The sequence below is a fragment of the Argopecten irradians genome, chromosome 3, assembly GCF_041381155.1.
Source record: "Argopecten irradians isolate NY chromosome 3, Ai_NY, whole genome shotgun sequence".
NCBI classification, from domain to species: domain Eukaryota; kingdom Metazoa; phylum Mollusca; class Bivalvia; order Pectinida; family Pectinidae; genus Argopecten; species Argopecten irradians.
In genome coordinates, this window is record NC_091136.1 from 53,598,665 (window position 1) to 53,613,123 (window position 14,459).

The 14,459-nt window shown below is 31.9% G+C and overlaps 1 protein-coding gene across 14 annotated transcripts in view; it reads left to right on the forward strand.

Moving 5' to 3' along the window:
- Window positions 1–14,110, forward strand: part of LOC138319052 (calpain-B-like) — a 57,090-nt gene extending 42,980 nt beyond the window's left edge. For 6 of the 14 annotated variants that reach the window (XM_069261941.1, XM_069261945.1, XM_069261946.1 and 3 more), the window contains 9 exons: window positions 1,921–2,064; window positions 4,665–4,800; window positions 5,159–5,173; window positions 8,491–8,549; window positions 8,827–8,895; window positions 10,385–10,463; window positions 10,602–10,718; window positions 11,459–11,511; window positions 11,757–14,110. In XM_069261941.1, the coding sequence (XP_069118042.1) occupies window positions 1,921–2,064; window positions 4,665–4,800; window positions 5,159–5,173; window positions 8,491–8,549; window positions 8,827–8,895; window positions 10,385–10,463; window positions 10,602–10,718; window positions 11,459–11,511; window positions 11,757–11,783 (699 nt within the window). In that variant the 3' untranslated portion in view covers window positions 11,784–14,110. The remainder of the gene's footprint in view (window positions 1–1,920; window positions 2,065–4,664; window positions 4,801–5,158; window positions 5,174–8,490; window positions 8,550–8,826; window positions 8,896–10,384; window positions 10,464–10,601; window positions 10,719–11,458; window positions 11,512–11,756) is intronic. The other 8 variants (XM_069261948.1, XM_069261950.1, XM_069261952.1 and 5 more) reach the window with 3 other exon arrangements.
- Window positions 14,111–14,459: the final 349 nt, after the last annotated feature.

Here is a 14,459-nt window from a genome sequence, read left to right on the forward strand (position 1 = left end):
TTGATATTCATCAAGCATGATGATATTGATATTCATCAAGCATGATGATATTGATATCTTGATATTGATATTCATCAAGCATGATGATATTGAGATCTTGATATTGATATTAATCAACCATGATGATATTGAGATTTTGATATTGATATTAATCAAGCATGATGATATTGAGATCTTGATATTGATATTCATCAAGCATGATGATATTGATATTCATCAAGCATGATGATATTGATATCTTGATATTGATACTCATCAAGCATGATGATATTGAGATCTTGATATTGATACTCATCAAGCATGATGATATTGATATCTTGATATTGATACTCATCAAGCATGATGATATTGAGATCTTGATATTGATACTCATCAAGCATGATGATATTGAGATCTTGATTTTGATATTCATCAAGCATGATGATATTGAGATCTTGATATTGATATTCATCAAGCATGATGATATTGAGATCTTGATATTGATATTCATCAAGCATGATGATATTGAGATCTTGATATTGATATTAATCAAGCATGATGATATTTAGATCTTGATATTGATATTCATCAAGCATGATGATATTGAGAACTTGCTATTGATATTCATCAAGCATGATGATATTGAGATCTTGATATTGATATTAATCAAGCATGATGATATTGAGATCTTGATATTAATATTCATCAAGCATGATGATATTGAGATCTTGATATTGATATTAATCAAGCATGATGATATTGAGATCTTGATATTGATATTAATCAAGCATGATGATATTGAGATCTTGATATTGATATTAATCAAGCATGATGATATTGAGAAAGCCTAGCAGTGTCAAAAGTGGTCATTTGTAAAAAGATTAATCTGGTTAATTAAAAAAACTTCAAACTTAAAGATGCTCTACTGCCGGCAGAGCATAAATGATTCCAATCATTTGAACAGTAATTGGTGTTTAATCGTGTATATATGTCTAATTAACACAAAGAAATAATTCAAAATAATACATTTTGCTTTCGGTGTATGCACAATCTGTACTGCATTCCATATAGGACATAGAGTGCCACAGAATTTTTTTGGAATGCAATTAATTATTTTTGATATTTTTATTTTGAAGTAAACTTAGAAGCTCAAACTTTTCAGTGGTAATAATGGTAAAAATTAAGTGACTTTGTAACTGAATAAAAATACGAAATTGTCTGCTGCGGTTTTTAGTAGAGAAAAAATACCATTTGTCAGCAATGGGGCATCTTTAATTATCCTGATATACTATTATACTATGCTCTACTGTCTGAACACATCACTCTTACCGGTATATATATATATATATACATATATGCTGTGATTGTAAAGCTTTTTGGTCTGAGAAAACATGCCGATACAAATATCAGACAGAGAATCCAGCGTTTTGTATGTGGACTTTATAAATAAAATGCATATGAAGGTGAATGCAGAAAAAAACTCCCAAGTATTCTCTTATTCAACCCACCAGGAAATAAACTGGTATGGCATGCATGCCTCTGTAAAAACATTGAGATTAGTATGTATACTGATTATAGTAGTTATACTTTGGAAAATATATGAAAAACCTTTTGATTAGTCTGAAAAAGTTAATTGATAAACAATATTTATCATTTAGATAAAAATGAGAATACTGTGTAAATAATTCATAGTATGACATCATAAATTGTTGAAACGTTCTTAATGAATCTATATAAAATACTGTATAACATTCATAACTGTGAAGTTAATTTTGCTTGAAGAAAATATCTATATTGTACAAACAAAATGTTTATTTCCTTTCCTTCCACTTTTTATTGTTATCTTGTATATTTGTAGTACTGCAGCCCTGTATATTAATCACCATTCAATATCCAACCCGTTCCAAATAACATTTTCTGTATTTTAATTTTTATTTCAAGGGTGTTCAAAAGTATCATCATTATGCTCCTTCATCAAGGTCAGGTCATACAGCGCCACCTAGTGCTAGGCGAAAGGCGCCCAGTAGAAACTATGACCATATGTCACGACGAGAAGCCCTAGAGGTTCTATACAACGCTCTCCGTGTAAAACATGTTTACTATCCTATCAACGCTAGTTTTTCTCTCCTGCTGCTGTATATATATGGCCAGAATCTAAATACCTTACAAGTATTAATGGGGACTCCTGGTATACTTTTGATACTAGACATCTTAATGTGGTCAATATATATATGTACAATTAGATGATATTAAAACCTCATTTAAATTTTTTTTTTATTTATTTCAATTTTCATGAAAATTTTACCATATTTATTGACATTATACTCTCATATTATTTTTCATTTTTACTCTATGGACATAATTATAATCTTGTTTTCATTTCTGTTTTTACCACATTTGTTGCTAACAAGAGATTTTTTGTTCTGTGAAATTTAGAGCACTCAGCAATCCGGTATCATTTAAGCTGCTTATCTCTGGACGCATATTTATTATAGCCATTCATTTTGTTTATGGGTGCACAAATCATAATTATTATACATATTCAGGTAGTATTATACTTGACTTGGCTATTGGGGAAGTATATATATACCGCAAAATAATTTATCTGATTATTGTAATCATTTCAATATAGAGATATTTGTCAATCGTTGGCTAACTTAATTGACTACCGACATAGGGTGTTAGTGTTCAAACTACCCATAGTATCAGAAAAGAAGACAAAGTCCCTTTCTCATCTATAGTTTTTGTAGAAATTGTATATGAAAAAATACCCATGAAAAAAAACCTATGCAAGGTATACACTTTACTGCTTTCTACTGTTCACCTGCTTTGCTAGATAACTGATGTAACATGGATGTAGGACAAAATGTCACTAGAACAAAGATACAGTAGATCTGTGTAAAACATGTACCTAGAAAACATGCAGCATGTTATTGACCTTACCAAAACTATCAACTGTAATATTCTATGTCTCTAAAACACTTCTGTATGACTAGGACTTTTTACTACATAATTATGGATATGATACTGTATATTGTACATCATATTTATTCTTTTGCTCCAATGTTCATTGAATCGCATGAAGGAAATTATGAATTTTCATGTTCACATCCAACTGGCCATCTTCATTGCTTTACTTACATAGCGTACATAAACATTTATGCAGAATTATATTCTTTCTGCCCAATTTAAGTAAACCAAGTTAAGAACAGGATAAAGAGTATGAAATATTATACAACTTTTATTACTTCTATAATCTTATTGAAGTGCGACCTGATTGGCTCAATAATCTCATTGCTGCGAAGATTTCTTCCAGTTAATTCTACCTGTAGTAAATTAAACTTAATGTAGATGTTATTTGTTTTAGTTTGGATATTAGAAGTTTGAAGTGGATTTAGAATGATAGCTGTTCATATAAAGTGTGCGGATTTAATTCTCTATCTGTATTGTCTACTATATGTTGATATTTAATAATAATTTTACATTACCGTATATTTATCTATAAAATTTCAGAAAAACACAACATATTAGGTATTTATTGATAAATTCTAAAGGAAAAGGAGAGAAGTATTTTACAGAAATTTCTATTTCAAGTCTGTTATCCTTTCCCTGAGTAACTTAAATGTATTTGTATTGCATTTTTGAAGACTTTCATCCTCATTCTATCTCAACCTTTGCTTTATTGGAAAAAAATATCTATAAACAACATTTATTTTCTTTAACCATTGAGGAACAGAACAGAAGCTAGGAGGAGGCTCAGCAGGATGTGATGAAAGTCCTATTTTTATCCTTGAGAAAACCATGCCTGCATGTCATTGAGTTACTATACAGTTTTATACAGCATGATACCGTGCCATGGTTTTATATTTTGTGTAATAATTAGTTAGAACTACACTTTTGATTTAGTTTTCTAAGATTATATCATTAAACTTTTAAAGAATATGTTATTTCCTTTATGCATATTATGGTTATTTTCAGCACTATAGAATCTAGTGAATGTAATTGTTGATGATTAAAGACTTTTAAGTTTTTACTTTAATTAATTTACATTGATTTAAGAATTTTTGTAGATTGTTTATATGTAATCGATAGTTCTGTACATGGAAACATGCATGCATTTAAAGAATATAATTCACGTATATTATTTTATTTTAACCATTTTATGGAGCACACTTAGTTATATGTATAGTAGTTTTTTGTGTCAGTTTGTTCACATTGACCAACATCCCTGAGGTAAAAGATTACCTGTACATGTTCACTGGACAACGTCATTTCACTCCCCTCCTCAAACCAGCACACACAAAATACCTAGTTTGCTTTTATTCACTTTTAATATAAGCAAAGAGGTTGTCTTCATTTCCATATCAATCAAAAACCATAAAAGTTAAATGATCTGATTTTCTACTGGTTTCCTACTGTATAGCAGTAAATAACAATGTATCAATTACGAAATGCAAATAAAAATGTCTGGAAATTGAAAAAGAAAAATACCCCAAAAATTATAAGAGTGAACTATTGTGCATTTTTATTTTATCGTGCGAATACTAATGCCAGTGTTTTTTGTGAGTGATTTGAGGAACTGCTCCAGTTGGTAGACCTGTTGGTCTTTATACTGTTTGACAAACTCTGCCATTGCTAGTGTTTGAATTGATCTTTGACTTACAATGTATGTTTATACCGTACAGGAGGAGCCTGAGGCCACAGAAGAGGAACAGGAACAGGAAGCAGCACTGAAGGGAAGTTTCCGTCGCGTGGCGGGAGAAGACATGGAAGTAGATGCTTACGAACTACAGGGCATCCTCAATGCAGTTTTCACCAAAGGTAGGTTATCTCCCCTTGGCTGAGACACAATCTCACAAGGAACTAGTTGATTCTCTCACAATCTTATATAATTTCTGATAATTGTCTATAACCATCTTAATTTTGTCATCAAAACCAGCACTTTTATCATAATTGTGTTCCTTTTATTTTTGTAGTTGTGTTCATTCTCTTTCACATTTTTGTTTGTTTCTTATTTTCATGTATTTGTTTTTATTTTGATATAAGTACTAAATAATATCATAATTTATGATTTTGTACTAATTTGATGTTTAAAGTTTTGTATTTCTTTACTGTTTGTTTTCTGGCCTTATTTATTTTATTTTTGTATTATTTGTCATTGTAATTTTATTGTATTTAGCGTCAAATATTGAAAGTAAGTTAGTCATTCTGGAGTGCTCAGCACATTTGAACAAAAAATGAAGTTTGAATTTTAAAATGCTGTGGTTGTGTTTTACTTTGTGGATAACCTTTTACCTGCTATGTTTGAGACTGCTTATGGTTAATTGAGAAATAATTGACACTTCATTTTAATACCACCTTTATATCTCACTTCTAAAGCTTAAAGCATTCACTTGTGGTTTTCTCTTGTGCAAATACCATTGGTAAAATTTTTATTTTTAGAAAAAAAAATCATGAAATCATTTCAAACTTTTCGACTATCAAAATATCCATTTACAATGAATGATTATTTTATCAAGTTCATATAAAAGTATTTTGTCAAGTTAATACATTTAAATGTACTTATCATTTGAGTTTGAAACAATATACCAAATGAAAAGACTATGTACCCAGGGTAATTGTAATTTTCTAGTATTGTGATTGAAACAAGGTCTGTCGAATCATTGTAACCAGTTCTTCAATATCACCTAATGCATTTATTTCTTTAATGACTAAAACTATCATAGTTCATGTTTTTGACAAGTTGTTTTCAGGTTTTTGGAGAGTGTTTAATTCTCTAATTGCTTATTATTAAGTTTCATTCTTTCTAATCCACACTATAATGGCAGTACATGTGTATGGTGCAAGTATAAGTTAATGTTTAGGTACATTTGTTTTGTATTTTGATTAAAAAAAATCTTCTATATATTAACTTATCAGTCATTATTTAACAAAGACTTTGTTACACTGAAAGAATGAAAATCAAATTTGCATTTTGATCTTTAATTTTCTTGTTTCTGTTCATTTCTGCTCAGGATTTAGCCTTACTAGAAATATTGACTGGTATATTTCTATAGTGCTTTATACAGTCATATTTATGATTCCATATCTAAATATTTTTATTCAGCTTTTATACAATCTAATGTAAACAAAAACATATTTTTTTAGATATAGATTTGTTATGTAATATATAACAATGTAACAACATTTTGATTGACTACCACTATACAAGTACTGCCCTGTTCTGTTGTGTTGTGTGGTTGATCTGATCTGCTGCCATCTCAATGTTGTGTGATTATAACTAATATCTTTGTTTCATCCCTTTGGCATTTCATTCTCTTAGAGGGTCAATTTGGTAAGAAGGAGAAGCGTATAACATCATTATCATTGTATCACAATTTATCACAGGCCAGCACTAACCTTTAACCTGGCTTTATCATTGGACGGCCAATGGCAGCCCCATCATATAGGTCACAGCCTCCCTTTCTGATTCATTGAGAATGAAAGGTTATGACCTATTAATATTCAGGTCAAGCAGTCACTGCCTCTTGATGGAACTACATGTAAAATCAAATTAAAGTGTACTGGTGATGGGTTGACCAACGTAGGGGTCAGGAGGTCAAAGGTTGATCTCTTGTATGTACCTTGCACTTTAACTGTTAACACTGTGCACTACCTGTATGGTTATGTGTGTTTATTTTACAGATCCGAGTATGTACTCCTATGTTGTATTACACACTGGTATTGTATAAGGGTAGCACTACTGGCTTAAGGGATATGTACAGCACTGCTGTATGGTTTTGTAGCTTGTAGAACTTTTGGATTTCTGGTGTATTCCTTGTTAAGGAAGCAAGGTGTGGACATTATGTACCTATCCAGTATTTTACATATATACTTATCCTAACATTTAAGTGGATGATATACCATTATCAGTATTTATTAGCTACTAACAAAAAGAATTATCATCCATTGTTATAGCTTACATATACTTATTCATTATCATTTGCCAAAAATCTGTCAGAAACATTTTGAAAACTAATTTCAGATGGTCCTAAAAGGTCTAATAAATATTTTTATCAAACAAACCCAGAGATCAAGTTGTATCATGTATCGAGCACTTGCATCTTTCATTTCAAATTTGTAATTTTGCTTGAAAAGCTAAATTGTGCACAATTGTAAATTTTCGTACAAACTCACATTTTGATTATGTTCACTAAGAAAAGTGTATGGTGTTTTTGATGCCTGTATGATACTTTTGTTCATATTAAAAAACAAGTGAATTAAGTTTCTCTCTGAAAGCACACTTGGTTGAGTTGATTTACTTGATGTCCCCCACTAAATAAATAACATGGTATTTGGATTGCATGCATTATGTTTTATATATAAATAGGCTTTTACCTTCCCTATATGGAGAATAATTTTATTGCATGCAACTTTTTGGTATCTGAAAACAAGTGTTCCTCAAGATTCAAAGTGTGAAATGTTAATTTGCATAATTGAATGCTGGTTTGCAGTTCATGGCTACAAAACAGTTGAAGGTATCTTGATGAAACTTGAGAATACTTGTATAACCTAAACTAAATTATTTTGTCACATGACTTTAAACAATACACATAGATTTTTCAAGTCTTGATCTGTAAACCGGAATTTGTCATCAATTCCCAATTTTAATTACTTATTGTATTTATAAAGCATTATAAGGGAGACAACTGTTTATGTTTAGTTGATAATTTATGTTTAAAAATCTTGAATGATATTTAAAGTAAAATCCTTCTCTAGATACACTTCATCTACTACAACCTATACACCAATAATCAATATTCAGGCTTAAAATAGTCTAGTTAGTATGAGGCTTATAGATACCTTAGTAATCTTAATGTGTGACAATACAGTAACAGACTGATGTCAAGGAGTGTCAATTTGGACTTGACTTCAAGTGAGACATTGTACGATTTGACAAACAGTGTCTTTGATGTAGCTGTTTATTTTAGTGCAATACCTAGATCATTTCACTGCACTAAAGTTGATACAGTGTCTAGATTAACTTCATACAGCATACTTTAAAGTAAAAAAGTCACCATTATATGAAACCTGACTTTACCAGATCCTTCCCAAATGAAACAGTGTTATACTGAAAAAACCACAATGGTCGAAAGCATTGTGTACTTATTTTCTTGGATAAACAAAAGTATCTTGTTAAAACAAATCTCAGTGTTGTTTTTTCAAATGATCTAATAAATGTGTCTTGTAACCTTAAATAATATCAGATAACACTGTCTAGTGGTAATTGGAATATAACAAGGAACATTTGAATTAGTTTTTAGTTGCAAATTATTGTATAGGAGATATCTTTCCTAAAGTCTATGTTAAAATATCAAGACTTTCTCCTTATTAAAAAGACCTGTTATCAGCAGTCACATAGTGCATATTTTATGTAACTTAGGTGAACACTATTGGGGAAAACTGACTCATCTGTAATTAGAAATTGTAATATTCTTTTGTATTCTAATTATTATTTTTTTCTAAATTTAGATTTCAAGTTCTCTGGATTCAGTGTAGATTGTTGTCGCAGTATGGTGGCAATGCACGACGTATCCTTTTCAACACATAACATCTTCTTGTCACGACCTTGCATTGTGCTGACCTCGACTGGTGCTTATATCGAGAGTGGATGGCTCGGAACAATGCTGACCTTGATTTGTTTGACCTTGAACAATACTGACCTTGACCAACGTTGACCCATCTAACGTAGACAATAATGACCTTCAGACTTTTTGAGAGAAATAAGAAGATAACAAATGTATTAATGACATGTGGCACTTTGCTAATTTTAAAAGAAGCACATGTTTTAACCTTAACTGAAATCAGGGTGACCTGTCTGGAAAGCTTGGTTTTGATGAATTTAAGGAGTTATGGAACGATCTGAGGAAATGGAAGGTAAGGCGATACAGTGATCTGGTATGGTAATTAGGTTCCACCAACGGAGTAGGGAACTTGTTGTGTTTGCCCTGTTTCTCATTATTCTTCTTCTGGTTCTTCTTTTTCTGCTGCGATTTTGTCTGACCATTTTCTCGAAAACTATAAATTAAATCGCCATGAAATTTTGTAAGGTCATTTCTGGTGACCAGCAGGGGTATCAACCGGTTTAATTTTTTCCGACCAGCATCTAAGATGGTCGCCACAGCCTTTCATTGTTCAAAATTGAACTGCTTATAGATATTTAACTACTAGTCCGATTTGCCTGGAATTGGTTTCAATACATAGTTTAAATCAGATTCTAAATTTTAAAGTGAAAATGCCATAAGTATGAGTAAACAAACTAATTATGTGACTGTTTCAAATTCTAAAACCTGTAAGAGTTACCTCCCCATTATTCACTGGTCAGTAAGGATCTGTTTTAGGTCCAAGTTCATTTTGTTGTATTTTTTAAGCTATAGATCATACTGTTACTTGTGACATAAAACTATTTTGAGGTCATTTTTTTGGGCAACTTTTGCAGACCAGGAATCAAGAAGGCTACCACGGCATGAAATTGGTCAAAATTGAAACAACATGGTTGAGAACACAAATCTAATACAATTAAAGGCATTGCTGTGCCTAATATATTAACTTTAAATGATATTACTTTTCAAAAAGCATTTTTCTTCTGCGAAATAAAATTTACATACCGATAAAAAATGTCACGTCATCATTCAGGGGAGGTCACTCTTGTCAAATTAGGCTCTGTGGAGATTGGGGGAACTTTATGTGACGGCCGTCACAATTAGATCTTGTTAAATAATGCTTTACTATTGAAACTGTGTTTGATAGTTTCTGATTACCAACACGGTACATATAAACTATAAATTATAATAGTGTCAGGTTATGATTAGAAGGGAGGGGGGGATCTTGCTGAATTTAGATCCAGAAAGCTTCTTGTTACATAACCAAACACTAATGTACAATTACGTGAATAATTATAGCCCCTCCCCCACAACAATGTAATAGAGGTATACTGGATTCAGGTTGTCCATCTGTCCGTCTCTAAACACAAGGAACGACTGACTACGCCTCCTAAACTACTGAAGAGATTTAAAAAAAACTTAGTGGTAATAAGCCTTATATAGCGTATATGAGCATGATGTATATACACGTAGGAAAAAGCAATAACTTTTTCCTTTTTCCAGAGTTATGCCCCTTTGTTACAAAACAGGGAGTTGGGGCAGGAGGAGTTCATATTTTGGGTACATGTATTAGTTGACCTCCAGGATGACAACTCTAGTTTATCACGTTTACTTGTGGGTCCAAGCTAGTAAGCCAAGAAACTTTCAAGGAAAGCAGAGAGTAAAGTGACTATGAGGCATTGTGTGAATTGGATTAAAACAATTTAGGATATAGAATTTGATAGCTGTTCATTGACTATGAACTGAAATTATTTCCCTTTCAGGCTGTGTTCAAGGACCACGATGCTGACAAGAGTGGATACCTCAACTCCTATGAACTCAGAAATGCGATGAACAAGAGTGGTAAGTTGTTCTAGTCCATCTCAACTCCTAGATTTGATTATAAAGGCATACCTTCTACCCGCCAGTCTTCTCATCATCTTCTGAATAGTCATGTGTTATAAATACCCCCTTAACCTCCTGTTTGGTAATATTTTCCAGGTTTCAGACTCAGTAACAGGTCACTGAACGCCTTGGTTATGCGTTACTCCAACAAAGAGGGCCAGATTGAGTTTGGAGATTTCATTGTAGCAGCTATCCGTCTCAAGACCATGCTTTGTAAGTAACTTTGTTTTACTGATGGAAGAGTTACCTCAGTTACCCTTAGGGGATGTAGGTAAAGTTTTACTGATGGAAGAGTTACCTCAGTTACCCTTAGGGGATGTAGGTAAAGTTTTACTGATGGAAGAGTTACCTCAGTTACCCTTAGGGGATGTAGGTAAAGTTTTACTGTTGTAAGAGTTACCTCAGTTACCCTTAGGGGATGTAGGTAAAGTTTTACTGATGGAAGAGTTACCTCAGTTACTCTTAGGGGATGTAGGTTTAAGTTTTACTGATGGAAGAGTTACCTCATTTATAGTTAAGGGATGTAGGTAAAGACTACTGTATGAATCTCAACGGTTTTCATCCATGTTAAAAGTAGAATTAAATTCTGTTCAGGCAAAGTTCCTAAATCTTGTAGACTGATACTGAAGTATGGTATTGCTATGACATTTTCATGCTAGAAAATTTTTAGAAGCCTTATCATTTTGGCTGGCGCAAATGATGTAATATGGTCTATGGCTTTAGTCTTGTAGTGTGACAACACTAGTTCATTAAACAAAACTTTACTATTCAACCGAATATTGTTTTGATACATTACATCAATTTAGCCTGCCGAACCTTTACATATTTTGGTTGAAACATCTTGTCAATGAAGCGTAAAGTCCCATGTAAGATATATATTTCATAGCAACAGACGGTACCACTTTAATAATTCTGAGTACCTAGTTAACATCCAGACCTTGTCTCCATTGTAGCTACCTTTAAGTCGAGGACACAAGGGGGCATGGCAGCCTTTGGTGTTGATGATGTAAGTATTCTGATCATTAAGGAGAGAAACAATATAACTTGTAGTGGGAATCTCAACATTATCCCATGTGATGTTCAGGAGACATATAGTTCTACGGGTACTTTTAAGTATGGACCCAGTTTTGAATAGTATGAGATCCTTTGCCTTGTATATGTGATATACTTGTATAGCTGTTGTATGTGACGTATCTGATTCCATAGTTGTGTTTATATATATTTTTTTTTACATTTCTCTCCCCTTTACAGTTCATCCAAACCACCATGTACGCCTAATGCCAACATTTACAAACTTGCCAAGGGAGATTACTCTTATGGAACGTTTACTTTTATGGAACGTTGGATGTGTTTTCTCATCCTTTTCTGACGGAGACTGTTGGCACCTTTACATAGCTTATAGCATGTAGTGAATCATTGTTTACAAAGTATCTATATATTGTTGTTATCGCGATGGAAGCTGTCTGTATTTGCTTGATCTTCATATCAGTGTTTTTGAGCGTCGAAAGAGATAAACTTTGTAATGCTTTCGTTACATAACAACACCAAGTGATGTTGCCTTGGGAAAGTTTTTTAATTAATAGATAAAAATACTTTAAGTGTACCAACAAATTGTTCTTTGAATTTAAGAATCATCAGCCTTTGCAAAAGTCTTTTTGTTTGTAAAATCTTAATTGATATAAGTGATGTATTTATTTAAAATCATCAGTTAGATATTTTCCCTTAGATATTCCTTCAAATATTTTATTATTTCTTATGTCATATTTGTATTATTGTAATATTAGTACAACATTTATAATATACTGTCCGGTATAGCTTTTTCAAATTTGACTATTTTAGGTTTCTGTATGTAGTATGTTATAGGATATACTTATTTACACAAGCATCCAGTCTCATTTTGCCTTATCACATTTTCATTCAATAGAAAAAGGAAAGGAAAGCAGGTTTTGTGAAAAAAAACAATTTTTGAGTATTGCTCAGTTAATTGTGACCTTGGCCCTACCTCTGCTATTTGTCCATGAATCTCTCTTAATCTTTACAAGACTCACAACAAAGTTACAAATATTACAAATTGCTGATTATTTCATTATTCTTTTGCTAATAGCTTTTGTCTCATGTTTTGGTATATGTTTCCTGTACGACCAACCCATCCCTGTCAATTGTTAACTTTCTCTTCTCTCGTATCTAATATGATTTTTATGTTTTTATAATTATACAATATTTGATTGATTTTGTAATTGATGTCTGTTATTGATATTGAACGGTAGATGCAATTTTAAATGACACGCAATAGACTCTACTAAACGGGTATGGACACTTGCCTGGTTTCTCCGAGGTCATGTGATGGTGTCTCTGAGGTCATGTGATGGTGTCTCTGAGATGATGTGATGGCATATAGTGGATGCAATAGACAATTCTTTCGACGAGATATAAAATGTCCAACAATTGTGCCTGATCTTTATTTACTTCACAATTTCATTGTCTTTCTCGTTTGTTAATCTGTATGAAGCTGCTGATCAGTATAATGACAAACTGCCATCACAGATTCATTAGTACCAGAGGCAGTTTGGTTGCTTAAGGAAAACAGAGGATTTTTTTACTTTATCAATACAACTTTGCAGTAAACAGATATGTTTTGGTATCATAATCAATATAATGTCTTTTGTTAGTGATTTAATGTAAGGATTATTAAATCTTGATTTTGATCTGATATGTCTCGTGATTAGCTATAAAGTGACACAGAATCTATCTACCTCCGTACTGGTGGTACTGTGCATGAAGACGTCAACACAATTATTGCTTTGTATTGACACACTACGTAATGAGAAGCACCATATTAAGTATGCTTCTTGTTAGATGTTGCTTTGTATACGTATATTTTAAACGGTTGTTAAACAAGCCATTTTATTATTCATAACAGTTTGAAATACTTTCTAATGATATGCAAGCATGGCTTGAAATTAAACTTATACGTTATGAATCTGTCTCTTTTAAAGACATGCAATGAAATTGAAATTAGTCAATTGCCAGTTTCAGATCACTGACCGATAAAATTTCAGAGCTATGTTTTAATTTTGTATAAACCAATGAAACGATCTTCTTAAGCAATCACTGTATTGTATATAAGATTTTAAATTCACATGGAAATGTGTTAAGCAACTTCTAATTGACACTGAGGAATACAATCTACTACATGTGTCAATTAATATTAGTATTTCTATTTTTATATAGATATAAGTAACAAATTTCCTTTACAATTGTCATATTTGTTATATAATTATACTTATTTAACTCAAATAACTGTAGATATCTATTTATAGATCGGTGATGGTTGCCATTAACAATCACTTGTAATGATATACATTTACTCCTATATGTCGTTACAGTTAGTATATATAATTATACACTCTTTACGTTCTATTTACCTATATATTAACTGTTAGATGGCTATATACGTGACCTTTTGTTCCCCCGTTATTTACATATTTATGTATATAATATTTACTACATATTTGACCTCATACGTCCAGTGCCTTTATTGGGCCTAGCTGTCCACCCTGGGCTGTAGATGAGGCTTGGTGATCTAATAAACGATCTTAATTCTACACTTTGTGTCTTGTTTGTAACTCACTTTGTCACGAATGCTACAAAGCATTACTCTTCATTTATTTTTAGTGTTTATGACGTCAGACAAAAAGGCACAGACATTCTGTTTCGCAGACGCGAACGCTACAATTTTAAGTTATATTTGCCGTGATTTTTCACATTGATGATTCCAGATATTTATGTTATTTACCATCAAGTGTTACCAACATTTTGAGATTTATAATAGTTCTACTCACAATGTATAGGTTTTAAAGTTATATGTGCTGTAACTGGCCGAAAATTTTGACATGTTATTTTTTCTTCAATTATCTGTTTAAAACCATACGTTTTAATGAATAAATCTGTGAA